A 14,734-nucleotide genomic window follows, 5' to 3' on the forward strand; every position below is an offset into this window, starting at 1 on the left:
GATGGCGCCACTTGTAAAAAAAAAAAACAATCGCCATCTAGCAGCAATAGTGAGAACTATTTTCACAACAAACTTGGGCATTTTCCCACCGATGGCGCCACTAGTAAAAAACCGGAATTAGTATACTTTGGTATTTTATTTCTCTCGAGCGAATGAATGAATGAATGTTTCTCCTATGCATCATATGCATGGCTTATACTTATACATACCTTATAGTGGCTTATAGTATTACAGTATTGGGTGTTGTCTTTCGTTTTAATTAATGTTTGCCCAAATAAAAAAGTAAAAATGCAGTGCAAAATCTGTGAACACGTATTCTTAATAATTTTCAGTTTATCCTGGCTTCACATATACGGTATAGAAGATTTTTTTACTTTATTCTTCAACTAGTAATCCTAATAATATAGGTGGATAATTACAGATGTATTTTATAATATTCATTTTCAGGTCAAAATCTTAACAATACTGTTACATGGTGTACAGTATCTGAAGCTGAACAGGATAAGTGCAATGCATTTTCTAGAGCAGTAGATCGTGAGATCGCATTTTTCGAATACAGCTACATTTCGGTGCAATGCAAACAAGCATCGAACAAAGAGGGTTGTATGGCTATGTTGGATCAAGAAAAAGCACAGATAACCACTTTAGATGCAGGCGAAATTTTTATTGCTGGAAGATATCATAGTTTAATACCGATAATGCAAGAGATATATGAAAATAGTCTTAATTATCAATATGCAGTTGCTGTTATAAAAAAAGGGTCGTTGTTAGATGTCCAGAGTTTAAATGATTTGAGGGGAAAGAAAGCTTGTTTTGCTGGCCTTGGAATGCTTGCTGGATGGATTATTCCTATATATACAGTAAATTAAATTTTATTTTACTACATTTGTTATCAATGTCTATGCATTTAAAACATGATTATTTTTACGGTAAACTTAGCTCATGAAGCAAGGTGGATTAGAAATCATCGATTGCAATAATCATGTGAAATCTGCTATCAAATACTTTGGACCTAGCTGTGCTGTTAATTCATTGATTGATAAATATAATCCATTAGGTAAATGGACATAAGTATTTCACCGATAATAATTATACATGTAGTTTACAGTTATTTTACAATGAATTTGAATTTTAGGTGATAATTCTGACCAGTTGTGCAAGCTGTGCATTGGAAAAATACCTGGAGGACGGTGTACAACCGCGGATCCTTATGCAGGGTACGAAGGAGCATTTAGATGTTTGGTTGAAGCAGGAGAAATTGCTTTTTTGGTCCATACAACTGTAGATGAAATGACATCGACAACTTTTGACTTTAGTGTGTTTTCAGTTTAGCACTTTATAGATCATGTATGAAATTGTAAAATAAGTAATACGAATTTTTTTGTTGTTTCACAGATTCTGTCAAGAAAGAGCAGTTTGAACTGCTTTGTCGGGATGGTTCGCGTAAGTCTGTTGACGAATATAAACATTGTAATTGGGGTACTGTTCCATCGCGCGTTGTAGTGACGTCATCTGCAACAAAAATTGAGACTCGCCGCTTGTATCAGCGGTTTTTAGAAAAAGCAGTTCGAGTATTGAATAAGCATAATGCGAAAAATTCGACCGAACCTTACGACGATCGATTCGAAAATCGACCCGGTTTCAATAACAGATTTGGCGAAAACAATTTTAATAGAAGCGGATACATGAACCCAAATGAATATAATACAGAGAATTTTGAAAATCGCAACGCATACGATAGAAGTTATAATGGTAACGAATTAAACCCGTGGGACAAGACCGATTCAACGAATATACAACCAATAGAGACTTTCAATTTATTTGAATCTGCACCGAGATATGGAATGCATCACAACTTGATCTTCTCTGTAAATATATTTGTTGATAGGAATAAGTACGCTTCTTTCTCACGGTCTCACATTACATTGTATATCGTACGATTCTAGGATTCTGCGCGTGACTTTGTCCAATTGGCCGAGAAGGATCAAACCTATGGCGGATATTTAGGCAGTTCTCTGGATTCGATATTAGGAGTTCGTCGTTGTCCTGTTAATAGAATGACTTTATGCGTTACGTCGGACCCAGAAATGGAGAAGTGTGTAAAAATGAAGGTAATGATTCGAAAAATTTGTCGTTGCGAGGCAATGCGAGGACCTTTATATTATCGTCATTCGTTTCTGTTTCAGATTGCATTAAACGCACAACTATTGAAGCCAGAGTTAAATTGTCACAAAGGTCACAGTCAGATTCATTGTATGCAGGCTATACAAACCGGGTACGTATATTTCAAATAAATGATCATGTTTGCCAAATCGAATACTATTCCGACGAAATTTCAAGATAACATTGTTTGTCTTTTAATTAGAATTGCCGATGTAGCGGTGTTAGATACCAGCGACGTGTACACCGCTGGTTTACGCTTCGACTTGATCCCCTTCATATCGGAAGTTTACAACCTACCTACGCCAGAATATTACGTAGTCGCGGTAGCGAAGGAAGAAGATGAAGACACAGATCTTACTTATCTGAAAAATAAGTATACATGTCACACGGGAATTAATACGGCCGCGGGTTGGGTGTATCCTCTGGCGTATCTCATTTCCAATACTTGGATCAGAGGCTATGGTTGTGACTCTGTTCGCGCAGCCGCAGAATATTTCAGTAAATCTTGCGTACCGGGCGCGATCAGTACGGAATACAATACAGGTAACCACTTATCGATTCGAAGTTTTTTGCAAATTTCTCAATGAAATCTTGAATTATGTTCGCAGGTGTGCCTTACGATAATATGTGCGACCTGTGTCACGGCGCAAGTTTCCGTTATTGCCGCAGAGACGCGTCCGAAGATTACTTCGGATACACGGGTGCCTTTAGATGTTTAGTCGAGGGAGGAGGAGACGTGGCCTTTGTGAAACACACAACAGTCGCTGAGAATACTGATGGTAAACGGCGAGAAACCTGGGCACGTAATACATTCACGAAAGACTTCGAGCTACTTTGTCCGGATGGGACTCGACGGCCGACTACCGATTATATGCACTGCAATCTGGGAAAAGTCGCGGCGAACGCGATAGTTACCCGTGGCGGATATTACGGATACAACGAAACGCAGATAAACGCTTACATAAATCTGTTCATTTATGCCCAACAGTTTTATGGCCGAAAGGAGCAGGATGAATTTAGCTTCAGCATGTTCTATAGCCAGCCACCTTACAGCGATCTGATTTTCCAAGATGCCACGCAACAGTTAGTGGTAATACCGGCAGAAAAACGGGAGTTCAGTGCGTATTTAGGTCCAGATTTTATGAGAGCTAGAAGAATAGTGGACTGCAACGCTGGTGCGTCGGCGATAGAGGTTTCAGTATTAGGCACGATAGCTATGATTATACTTACTTGCATGTTCAGTAGATAATCTTTTCTCAATCAGAAAATGTCTATTATTTGTACATTTATGAAAAAGGGAGATAGAGTACCAAGATGCTTATAGCATACTGTAGTTATATAAGTTATAGTTTTAATATCTCCATATGAAATGTGTTCACAAATTGACAGACAGTTTGATGATTGAACGCGGTAAAGTAGTATATAGTTTTTTACGAAAAGTAGGATCAATTACTTGCGAATTCTACACTTAGATCTAATCCGTCCATTTTTACAATGTTTACATTAATTATATGGTAAGTCTTTATTGTACGTAACAATTGTATTTGTATCTTATGCCGTCCATCGATACTTCTTTAGATGTCGATTAAAATGAATTTATAAATTTTCAGATCAGCCTGTTGTTTTTCAATTCATTTAAAATTTTATGCGATACCTTCTTGTATTCCATATTTCCAGAATTTGTTGTCCATTCCTTTAGTTTTTTTGTTACTGTTAATCAGGATGCGAATAAATGTTAACCGTTGATCTCAAATTAGGTATCAAGGAAAAATTGATTAAAAGAGTATAAATTCAAACCTAAAGAAAGTAATTGATGCCATAGTTTCTTGGGCAATACAATTCCCAAAGAATTCTGTAGTTTGGTTTTCGTTGTACAATTAGCCACCAAACTGTCTGCTGTTCTGTGGTTATTTGTGTTTAGTGATTTACGAGGGTGTACGATACTTTTTCTTTTTCGAGTTGCTTCTGTTACCTTAACGGAACAAATAATTCGTTAATGTGTAATAATATAGAGAAATTGAAGAAATATTATTTACGCTGGCGGAGTGATGTTTTTGTTGTAGTCGTTGTTTGCCAGATTTAGGTTGTGCAAGGATATCGATGCGCTTTGGTTTTTCAGCAGTCTTTCGCACTTTTCTACGACGCTTCTGAGAGTACGACAGTACAGTAGAAGTAATTATAGTATTATTATAAAATACTATATAGGAGTATTATATTTTTGACCAGCAAAAGATTATTTGACGCGTTTTCAGTTTTACTTTTTTCGATTTCCCAGTCGTCGCTAACGAATTATTGGAATTTATGTTTTTCACTTTTCTAGGGGCACACCAGTAAGCTTTTGATGTTCTACAATGTGTTTTCACTGTTGGCTTTGGCAACGTTTGGTATCTATTATTCATCGTTAATTTGAATACGTCCAAAGCATCTGGCTCACATTTTCTGTAAATTTATTGTTAGCAGTGTTTTCTAAAAACTTTGAATTTTGATTACAGTTTCTGTTTGTCAGCGAACGAGTTGAAGTTAGCGAGCATCTCTCATCGCGATGCTTAGCTATCGCATCATTGTCACATATCACATTTAACCCCTAGTCTCGGCTCAACTCTTCAAATCCTTCTTAATTTTCTGCATCTTCCGACCATTTTACCAAATCACATCGTTAAATAATTACAATCATTCGAAGAATCGCAAAGCTCGATCCGCTATTTAGTTTGAACAGTATTTGAATAATCGACTCATTAATTTGTAAATAAACAACATGAGCAAGTATGTTCTTCATGATAAAGAACTGAGATACGAAAAATTAGCGAAACCCAAAGAAAGGATTGACAGAACTAGCAACTGGAACGCGTTTAATGTAAATAGGAAACATTTTATTTAAATTATGTACGACGAACAAGACATAATTAATCGTATCATTATGATGTTTCAGGTAAAGCCCGCAGCTTTATCTTACCAAATTACGGATTCTTTAAACAAACTCGCTCAGCCAAGACGAAAACCAAATAAAAATGTGTCCATAGCGTCAAGCTCGTCCACGAAGAGTACTCCTGCGACTACAGGTACAGTAATGTCTCCATAACTGCACAAAGTCTACGATATAACTGCACAGAGACCATCCCCACCACTAGGACAGGGGGTCAAGGAGTTCGATCGCCGAACAGTGTTTACATGATCGTATATTCTCTGTTTGCCGACGAGCTTCGAACGTGCAGTTATGGAGACATTGGTCTTGCATCGAACAGCGATACTAATCCTTATTTATTATCAATTATCATCAGCGAAACAACAGCATAAACTGATAAACAGCAACGAGCAATCGAAGGACGCGCAAGAATCGAAGAAGAAGAAATTTCTACTGGACACCTACGCTCGCATCGTCGCTGCCAGGAACAAACGTTGTTCGAAACGTTTAAACGAACTAGCGAAACCGAAGAATTATTTAGCACGAGCCGAGGCTCACGAGGAATTCAATAATTACTTTCAAACGATCAAGAACTACAATCCGAAACTTTCGCGCTCTCAAAGAAGCGATAACTTGTGACCAAAAAATGATTATAATCAATTTCTAACAACTGAAATTTTAAAACGATAATACCACAAATGTAACTGACAAATTAAATTTGATTCATTTCACGGTTTGTTTCAATGAAACGTCGAAGCGATTCTGCCGAATACGCTTACGTTGGATTTTAAGGCTTTATTTCAGCAAGTTACTGCATCGTTTGCGTTTGGTTTGGTATCGAATATTCTTAACAGGGAAAAGACAAGCGAAGGTTCACCTTCTCTCGAAAATGTCTCTTCTAAACATTTCTCAAGTTTAATTCACATCAAGGAAAAATAGATAAATAAAGAACGGCAATGAAGCATTGATATCAAAGTTTGATACCATAATGAATATTTCAGTGGAATATATCACCGTCAAAATTTTCATTTTTCGTCATTGTCACCATTAAACCGAAGAAATAATATCTAACCTAAATAATACAAGTGAGAGACGAAGATCTTGTAAAAGATCTAGAAAATGGCTCCAAGAGCGAAGAAACCACCAGCGGCTATCGCAAGGCAAGGACCTAGTTCAAAATCCGCGACACAGAAGGAAGCAACTACTAAACGAGGTCGACCAGCACCGCGTAGATTAAAAAAGATACAGAAATCGAAAGATAAAGGAAGGTAAATTTGATATCAACGTTAAATCGTTACATTTTAAAGCGCAGTATCACTTTATATTTTAATTGTTCGTAGAACGGGCAAGGTTACAGAAAAATTAAAAGGATGGCTGCAAACACCGGCCGATTGGGCGCGTTTCAATGCCTGGGCAAAAATCAACGCTCAACCGAAGAAGATCCCGGAACACGAGCCTATAGTTAGTACGCGTCAGTGTTGGGCATAATCGTAATCATAATTACGATTACGAGTGTAATCATATGTTTCCGAATTGTATTAGGTTGTCCAGAAAGTTCGTGCTAATTTTTAAGAAAACTTCAAACGCACATTTCAATTGTAATATACATTTATTTATATGTATATTTATTTAATTACATAGGTACCATTTTGTTCCACAATCTTTCCACTTTTTAAGAGTTGTACATATATATATATATTATTTGTTTTCAGCCATTTCGACATATTCAGACCTGCACCACCTATCAAAAATCGGCATGGACTTTCCGGACAACCCAATAATTACTATTACGATTCTAATCAAATGTTTGAGAGGAAAACTACAACAATACATAAACAACAGAATACATATACTACAGAATACTTTCGTTAGCTTCTCGTGAAATACACAAAACAGCAGTCTACTTAATGCATTGCTTTTCTAGAAATTGCGTTCTAAAGATTTCTACCAGTTTTCTCTCGTTTGAACGCGGGAAAGTAGAAAGTATCTCGCACGTTTCTTCCGTACAAAATCTACGATATTCGTTAGGTCCGACCATCGAAGCCGCTGCGTCAACTGAGAAAAAGATTAAAAATCTTGGCGCAACCCCGCAAGACACCCGATCCAAGGATCAATTGCGTTTTGGATCACAGTATCTCGAAAGCAGCGTTGAACTTTTGCCCGTCGAGGCGACTGGTCCTCCTGTCCTTGCCAAACGTGAGGCTGTGCGACTATGGCCGAGTGTTTTATAAAGTCTCCCCGGCAGCCCTCAAGTACGAAGCTTCCGACAGGATCTGCGAGCTAAGTCAGCCCCGCGTCCACCTTCCCGAGGAATGCAAGCCCCCTAGGGTACGGATGTGCGAGCAGAGACGAGTGGTTGACCCGGAAAGACTGAAAAAATTGGCTCTGGCAAAAAAATTGCTTCACTGTCCCGAGCAATTGACTCCCGAAGAAATCGCTGAAATATTTACACCGCACGGTATAAAGAGATCTGCGCTCGTGTACGAGGTACGAGGACGTTCCTTGTATTATACAGAGTGTCCCAAAAATGTTGGAGGTTCTTCAAAGGGATTCGGAGGGTGATTTGAAACAACTTTTTCCTTAGCGAAAATTTTCTCTGAGGCTTCGTTAAGGAGATATGAAAAGTTGTTTCAAATCATCCCCCGAACCACCCCTTTCAAGGACCTCCAACGTTTTTGGGACACCTTGTATATATATACATGGAATATAAATACACACTATTTATACAATGAAAACATTAAATTTACTATTAGAATTATTTATTTATATTTAATAAAATAGTTTTCTTTTTCTAGATTCTATGCTTGGAAAATCCATTATCAAATCTAGAGATCATAATAAATCATTTTCTATAAATAAAGTGGCCAGAGAGGATAATCTTTCATTTAACATCGTTGATCGATGTAAATCTGTATAGTTATCGTCAGAACATATTGAAATTCTTCGAATTTATATTATATATTATTCAAAACCTTACATTATTTTACATGGCCAAGAAATGTTTTCATTGAGAAGTTTTCATACAGTTTTACCGAGAAAAATATAAGTACTAAAAGTACATCACAGACAACTTGTAAAATAGTGCTTGGCTTTATTAATCTCCAGATTACGCCATGGATGGAGTACTTGGCGCTTCCTTCGTACAAGAGGATAAAATACCGGAAAGATGAGAACGCGTTAACTTGGAAGAAAGCGATAATCGAGGACGGCCCGGAAAGAGGTAAAAGTGCTCTAGCCGAGCAAGAAAAGAGAATTGGAAGAAAAAGAAAATACAAGGAACTGGAGGAAGGAGAGGAAGGAGAGGAAGGAGAGGAAAAGGGCGGCGACGGTGACGCGGAACCGAAGGACGATGAAGAGAAGAAAGCTAAACGACGAAAAATTGAGAAACACGCATGGAGGTATGCACCGCATCCATGCAAAGATGATCCTTACGTTGTAAAAAGAGGAGTGTTAGAGGGCAAAGGTCTGCTTCAGAACTAAACGAATCGTTGCATCGAAAATCGGAAGTAAATTGATAAACGTTATCACCCTATTGTAGTGCCACCGGGTTTGGAAAAATTAGCTGAACCACGCGTGCATAAAAGTAAAGCCGTCAGATCCGATCCCTTCAAAGTGAGAAAGGGGGCTTTAACCGCGTCAGCTTCCGCGAGAGTAGAGTCTTTGGCGAAGCCGATCAATCCCCTGAGTCCGGTAGAGAGGAGACCTCCGCGCGAAAAGGATAAATACGGAAAACCGATTTTTAAAATGCCTGTAAGACACGTTCTTTCCTCGGGATTGTTAAAGCGGGCGTGAAACGGTTTCGTAAGATTGTTCGTAATTCGATGAATGATTTCGCTAGGTATATGGAAAAGTGTTGCCCAAAGTTAAAGAGTACAAAATGCGCGACTGTCCGCCGGAAGACAAAGAGAAGACGAAGAAAGTCGCTAAGAAGCGTCCGATCGATCCGATCGCTTACGAACCGACTTACGATCCTTGTATCTACCCGGGCTTGGCGAAGAGACAGAAGAGAGAAAGGAAAAGGGCTGAAAGAGTTCGGACGAAGAAACAGACGAAACAAAAGGAAATCGAGACGAATAAAGAAGACGAGGAAGAAAAATAGAAAGTTTGCATATTATACGAATAAAAAGAAAGGAAACAAGGAAAAATTGTTTGTTGATTAAGTTTACTTTTCGGCGACAAAGTAGTGCGCCGCTCGAGACGTATAACTTTGTCGCGGACTTGACCGTACCGAGGTAAATTGTTAACGATACCGATACGTGACCGAACTACAAACGATAACAACACGGTCAAATGAAATATTGACGCGCGATATGTCTCTTAAGGAAATACGAGGTTTACGTTCCGGATTTTCCCTCGATATTACGTAAGCGTGTCGCAAGATGACGCATCTGTAAATGAACGAGTTCTAAGTAAATAAGGAAAGTGCGATAGTAACATGGATATAATAGGTATTCGAAAAAAGTTCGTGGCGTCTTGCCACTAGATGGATTTAACATCGTTGCTTGCTTGTTTTAGTACAGTGCATGGGGCTCTTTCTCTGTTTCATATTGCACTACTAGGTGTACACCAATCTTTACAATTCAAATGGAGCTTCTTTTAAGAGTTCTGACTTTCATTTCCATTTATAATCATATTTCCAACCCGTGGATTCCAACATGTGGATTTAACATGTCCATACCCATCTCAAAATATTTTGACGCCTGCACTGGGTGTTGAATAAATCTTGACTATACATTGTGGACATAAAACAATATACCGCAAAGATATATCGTGTCTTAAGTAAATAGTGACACGATAAGAAAGTATAATTAGCACGATAAAAAATTATCTTTAGAGATTATTTAAATACATATTGAATCAACGTTGTTAATTGCACCGCAACAACTAATGTAACTGTATATCCAATATAATATGTTTCTTTTCTCTTAGTTTCGCTATAAAATGTGCCTTTCCGTTCCCGACTTGATCAGTGTCGTTCGAGCATCGGCCGAGTCAACAGGCCGACGATAAGAATCGAGCTCTTCTTGCACGAAGAGAGAAAGGTTTACGAAAATAAAAGGCGCGAAATTGTAGTTGACAAAATGACGCCACGCTCGGCGATCTTGTTCTGTATCGTCTGCATCTGTAGCGTTCAGAGTGTTCCTTCGCGTCCGGAAGCGATTGCACCAACAGGAAAAATCCGTGGTTCTATTTTGAATTCAAGGCTTGGACGGAAGATTTATTCCTTCCGCGGAGTGAGATATGCCGAGCCTCCTACGGGAGACCGTCGTTTTAAGGTAAACTCTTGGCACTTGTTCCAATTCGAGTTCAATTAATTCCGTAAAGATAGCAGAGATCGTCGTCATCTCTCATTTATTCCCGTCACGCGACGAACAAGTTTCAACGAAATGGCTCCCGGTGTCCCGTCCTTATCTAAATCGATACGTCTTCTTCGTCTAAAAATTATCATCAGTTTTTTTACCGTGGGAACGCAGACCAAGTTTCCACGCGTTTCCTTTTCTGCGGATATTTATGGGACATCGACGAGAATAAGTACTGCAATTTTCTCGTAACGCAGGTTGCGATCCCAGCCGCTGACAGGAACGATGTATTCGACGCGTCCGAAGAAGGTCCTTCGTGCCCGAATTTAGACGGCGTGCCGTTAATGTCCGAAGACTGCTTGCGTTTAAACGTGTACACCACCAAAGTATGGCTTCGCAGATGCGTCTTCCCGTAGATCTATCTACGTCGTGAAATTATTCTATCGAATATTTTCAGTTGCCCTCGAAAGATGAGAATGTGTCCAGGCCAGTTTTGGTATTTTTCCATCCCGGTGGTTTTTACAGCTTTTCTGGACAGAGCTTTTACTTCGGTCCTCAGTATCTGATGGACAAGAACATCGTTCTGGTTACTGTTAATTATCGTATCGGAACGTTAGGTACAGTAGAGACAGGATTCACTGGGTAGATGCAAGATGACTATCCCGAGCGAGCAGTGTAACACGATCTTAACCGAGATATCGGTGAGACTATCTACACCAATGTCCCCATAAATGCACAAACTCGGGACTGACCTTGTGCAGTTATCGTAGAGTCTGTATTACCGGAAAGTTCTGTCCGTTTTTTTAGAAGAACACAGAATAGTAGATTTCTCATACCTTCAATGAGTTTTATTGAGTAATATAATTTTATTATTATTTATGACATCTTGCATAATACGTAATAAGTTGTTACAAGTAAATGTATTGCGAATTACTACGTGTTTGGTCTCACTTTAATCAGAAAAATGCCAGGAATACGATGGGAAAAGTTTCACAACAAAAAAGTTTATAGTAATATAGGTCATGTTTACACTACTCGGCGATCGAACTCCAAGATCTCTCGAGAGGTATGCCTACCAGTGGCGGTGCTGGTTTCTGTGCATTTATCGTAAACAAATTTGTGAAGTCATGGAGACATTGCTGTACCATTGTCTCACCGATACGCTTCTGCCGACTGCTCTTTTCCCTCGGACCTTCCTTGTTTCTATTCTGTAACTGCAATATTCGGGTCCCGATTTTCTTGCACTTATCCAGTCTCTACTATTCCTCGAAACACTGACCGACGGATCCTACCGATTTACTTGCAAACGCTCGTCTATTTCAGGTTTTATAAGTACGGGTGATTCCGCGGCACCAGGAAATCTGGGACTAAAGGACCAAGTGTTGGCCCTTCGTTGGGTTCGAAGGAACATTATCGCCTTTGGAGGAAATCCCAATTCTGTGACTATCAGTGGATACAGCGTCGGTGGACTCAGTACGATGTTGCACATGTTATCTCCGATGTCTAAAGACTTATTCCACAGAGCAATCGTGATGAGCGGTTCGCTTTTAACCACGGAACCTTATCCAACTGAACAAAAACGGCTCGCCAAGAAGCAAGCGGAACTTTTGGACTGTCCCACTAGCAATAACGAAGCCATGTTAACTTGCCTGAGGTCGAAGCCTGTCAGCAACTTCACGGACACCATGTCCGAGTTTTTCGTTAGTCTATATATAGAAATATACATATATAAGTCACCGGTTTCACATATTTTTAAGCGAGCGTCCAAACATGCCGTTTACGAATTACAGAGTTATTTATTTCAGGAATGGCATGGGGATCCAATTTTGATCTGGGAACCGGTTGTGGAACCGAAAATCCCAGGTGTGGAACAATTCTTACCGGCTCAACCCGTCGATCTGATCAGGCAAAAGAAGTTTCATCAGGTTCCAGCTATATTCGGAGTGACCAAAGACGAATTTGGCGGTGTGGTTGCTCGTAAGTACACACACCCTTCGTTGATCGTATCGTTGATCAGAAATGGAAGGACGTGTCTCACGATCTTCCGTGTTTCGTAGTATTCGAAAACGAAACCAAGAAGGGAGACGACTATTATCGCGATATGAGCGACAATTGGGACCGGATCGCACCGATTAGTTTCCTGTACGAACGTGGAACGCCACGGTCAAAATATATCAGCGATCAATTACGTCAATTTTATTTTAACGGTCAGCCACTCGGCCCGGCGAATAACGATGGTCTTGCTCACGTAGGTTTCATCGAGATAGATCTTGCGGCGATCGATCTCCAACCCTAATGGGAATTATCATAAATCTGTTTTCAGATCTATGCAGACAGTATAATTATATTCCCAATGTATCGTACGGCGAAACTGATTGCTGAGAACTCTGATAAACCCGTGTATTTTTACGAATTTACGTTTCAAGGACGTTACAGCTTTACCTATTGGAACGCCACCACGCCATACGGTAAGATTAGTTTGTATACAGAAAGTTTACAGAAAGATTTGTTTGTATAACAAAAATTTCTCCTCGCTGAAACATGCGTCCCATTTTACCTTGCAATTTCCATGTTAATAAATTTTCATACAGCCGATAGCTTTGGAGTTATAGCTTTATAACAGACGATGTGGAACACCCTGTATGTATCACACAGAATTCATGTTGTATTCATATACAATCACTTAAAACAATTTCAGGTGTCGTACATCAGGATGACCTGCAATATCTGTTCTTCATGAAGGAATTCTTTCCATTCTTCGACAGCTCCGCGCCTGAAATCCCAATGGTGGAATTGTACACGTCCATGTGGACAAACTTCGTCGAAACTGGCGAACCAGTTCCCAAGACTGGCGCTTATAAGAATGTAAAATGGGACAGGTTTGTGTCCAGGCAAGATAACTACTTGGAGATCAACCTGAATCCAACCATGAGAACTGGTCTGTATTTGAACAGAATGCAGGAATGGGAAAAACTCTTTCCTCTGCTTCCTGTAGCACAGGCTGTATAACGTGACCACTGCGAATATAATTTCACATCCGCATTCTTTCTTCCCTTTATGGATACTAGACATATTGAGTAATACTCTCTGGAAATTCACAAACTGGTTGTATTAATAAAATGACTTCGAGTGCAACTGTTTACATTTCTTATCGTTTGTTTATTCAACTTATGCCTCGCGAGGTCTTGACATCTATATTATATATAGATATATAGATACATATACTGTCAATTGTATAATAAAAATATCATATTATATACATTGAAACTATTAATAGGTATAAATACGCGCGAAATCCGCTACAAATAGAAGTACAAGGTAGATGACACGCTTTTATCTTGTTTGTAGTGGATCGTACGTACTTGCACGTATTTACCGTTTTTTATTACACGTTCTATACTCCTGTTACTTACGTTAATAAACTCTTTGTTTGGATGTATGCAATTAAAAGCAAATGCAAATAATTATGATACCACCTGACACATAATTTGACCTCGCGTGAACGTTTGCAAAGTGCAACGCTTAGTCTTCCCATGCTGATAATTTGATTTCCCCACTCGTTTTCCTCGTAAGTAACCATATAAATTGTCCGGTTCTGGCCTTGGGTACGCCAGTGCTCGCACGAGCACCGAACAAATCAGTTAAGCAGATCGAGCACGTCTCGGGTACTATATCACGATCACGAGAAAGACGTCGCGGAAAAGAGCGAGTTTCCAGCTCTAAAATGAAGACTATTTTCATAGTACTTTCCTGTGTCGTCGGCATTATCGCCACCAGAAACTCCCCTCGGGAGCAGCCACTCGTGACTGCCCCAACTGGACCGATACGAGGTTCGATATTAACCTCCAGACTCGGCAAGGATATTTACTCCTTTCGTGGCGTGAGATACGCCGAACCTCCTACTGGCCATCAACGTTTTCAGGTAACATTTCTTTTTCATGTTTACGTAAAGCTAATAATAAATATAACCGTCGATATATGTACACCCCCGCTCAGAAGTATGTGGACACTTCCATATTATAAATACGTATAACATATACAAAAATCAAAACAATCGGAGGCGGACACCTAAAAGCTTTCCTTGTCAGACAGTACTTCCGTATGGGCAGCATATGCACTAACAACTTTATCACATTTCCCACTATATGCGACTTAAAATAACCATTACTTGAGTTTTTAGTTGTAAACTATAAACTATTGTTGTTCGCAGTCTCTCGCGAGATAGAGACCAACAAAAAACTAGGTCTAAACCTACTCAGACAGTATTTCCGTGTAGACAGTACATGCATTAACAAGTTTATCACATTGGCCGTTACGAGTAGGGTATTATATTTAACAGTGTTCAATATTCCTGCACCAACGACTACAC

General features: G+C 39.3%; 4 protein-coding genes across 4 annotated transcripts in view; all 4 read left to right on the top strand.

Annotated features, from left to right (window-relative positions):
• The first annotated feature begins 178 nt into the window (after positions 1 to 178).
• LOC128886287 (melanotransferrin) lies at positions 179 to 3,777 on the top strand. Its single transcript, XM_054140998.1, has 9 exons — positions 179 to 355; positions 448 to 860; positions 940 to 1,057; positions 1,136 to 1,315; positions 1,396 to 1,868; positions 1,947 to 2,111; positions 2,187 to 2,275; positions 2,366 to 2,706; positions 2,772 to 3,777. Exons 1-9 carry the CDS (start codon positions 289 to 291, stop codon positions 3,410 to 3,412), a joined length of 2,487 nt encoding a protein of 828 aa, XP_053996973.1. The 5' UTR covers positions 179 to 288; the 3' UTR covers positions 3,413 to 3,777.
• Positions 3,778 to 4,157: 380 nt separating this feature from the next.
• Positions 4,158 to 5,706, top strand: LOC128886717 (uncharacterized). The gene is made up of 3 exons (XM_054141861.1): positions 4,158 to 5,017; positions 5,093 to 5,222; positions 5,442 to 5,706. Exons 1-3 carry the CDS (start codon positions 4,919 to 4,921, stop codon positions 5,702 to 5,704), a joined length of 492 nt encoding a protein of 163 aa, XP_053997836.1. The 5' UTR covers positions 4,158 to 4,918; the 3' UTR covers positions 5,705 to 5,706.
• A 30-nt stretch (positions 5,707 to 5,736) lies between these two features.
• Positions 5,737 to 9,880, top strand: LOC128886770 (uncharacterized). The gene is made up of 6 exons (XM_054141937.1): positions 5,737 to 6,333; positions 6,406 to 6,526; positions 7,094 to 7,552; positions 8,171 to 8,528; positions 8,604 to 8,815; positions 8,904 to 9,880. Exons 1-6 carry the CDS (start codon positions 6,185 to 6,187, stop codon positions 9,162 to 9,164), a joined length of 1,560 nt encoding a protein of 519 aa, XP_053997912.1. The 5' UTR covers positions 5,737 to 6,184; the 3' UTR covers positions 9,165 to 9,880.
• A 149-nt stretch (positions 9,881 to 10,029) lies between these two features.
• The window catches only part of LOC128894275 (uncharacterized), an 8,275-nt gene continuing 3,570 nt past the window's right edge, over positions 10,030 to 14,734 (top strand). Inside the window, exons 1-9 of the mRNA XM_054155934.1 lie at positions 10,030 to 10,341; positions 10,623 to 10,751; positions 10,823 to 10,982; positions 11,689 to 12,065; positions 12,171 to 12,342; positions 12,423 to 12,613; positions 12,689 to 12,833; positions 13,064 to 13,368; positions 13,892 to 14,287. Of these exons, the coding sequence (XP_054011909.1) occupies positions 10,147 to 10,341; positions 10,623 to 10,751; positions 10,823 to 10,982; positions 11,689 to 12,065; positions 12,171 to 12,342; positions 12,423 to 12,613; positions 12,689 to 12,833; positions 13,064 to 13,368; positions 13,892 to 14,287 (2,070 nt within the window). The 5' untranslated portion in view covers positions 10,030 to 10,146. The remainder of the gene's footprint in view (positions 10,342 to 10,622; positions 10,752 to 10,822; positions 10,983 to 11,688; positions 12,066 to 12,170; positions 12,343 to 12,422; positions 12,614 to 12,688; positions 12,834 to 13,063; positions 13,369 to 13,891; positions 14,288 to 14,734) is intronic.

This window comes from Hylaeus anthracinus, unplaced genomic scaffold (assembly GCF_026225885.1).
Source record: "Hylaeus anthracinus isolate JK02 unplaced genomic scaffold, UHH_iyHylAnth1.0_haploid 0, whole genome shotgun sequence".
NCBI lineage: Eukaryota > Metazoa > Arthropoda > Insecta > Hymenoptera > Colletidae > Hylaeus > Hylaeus anthracinus.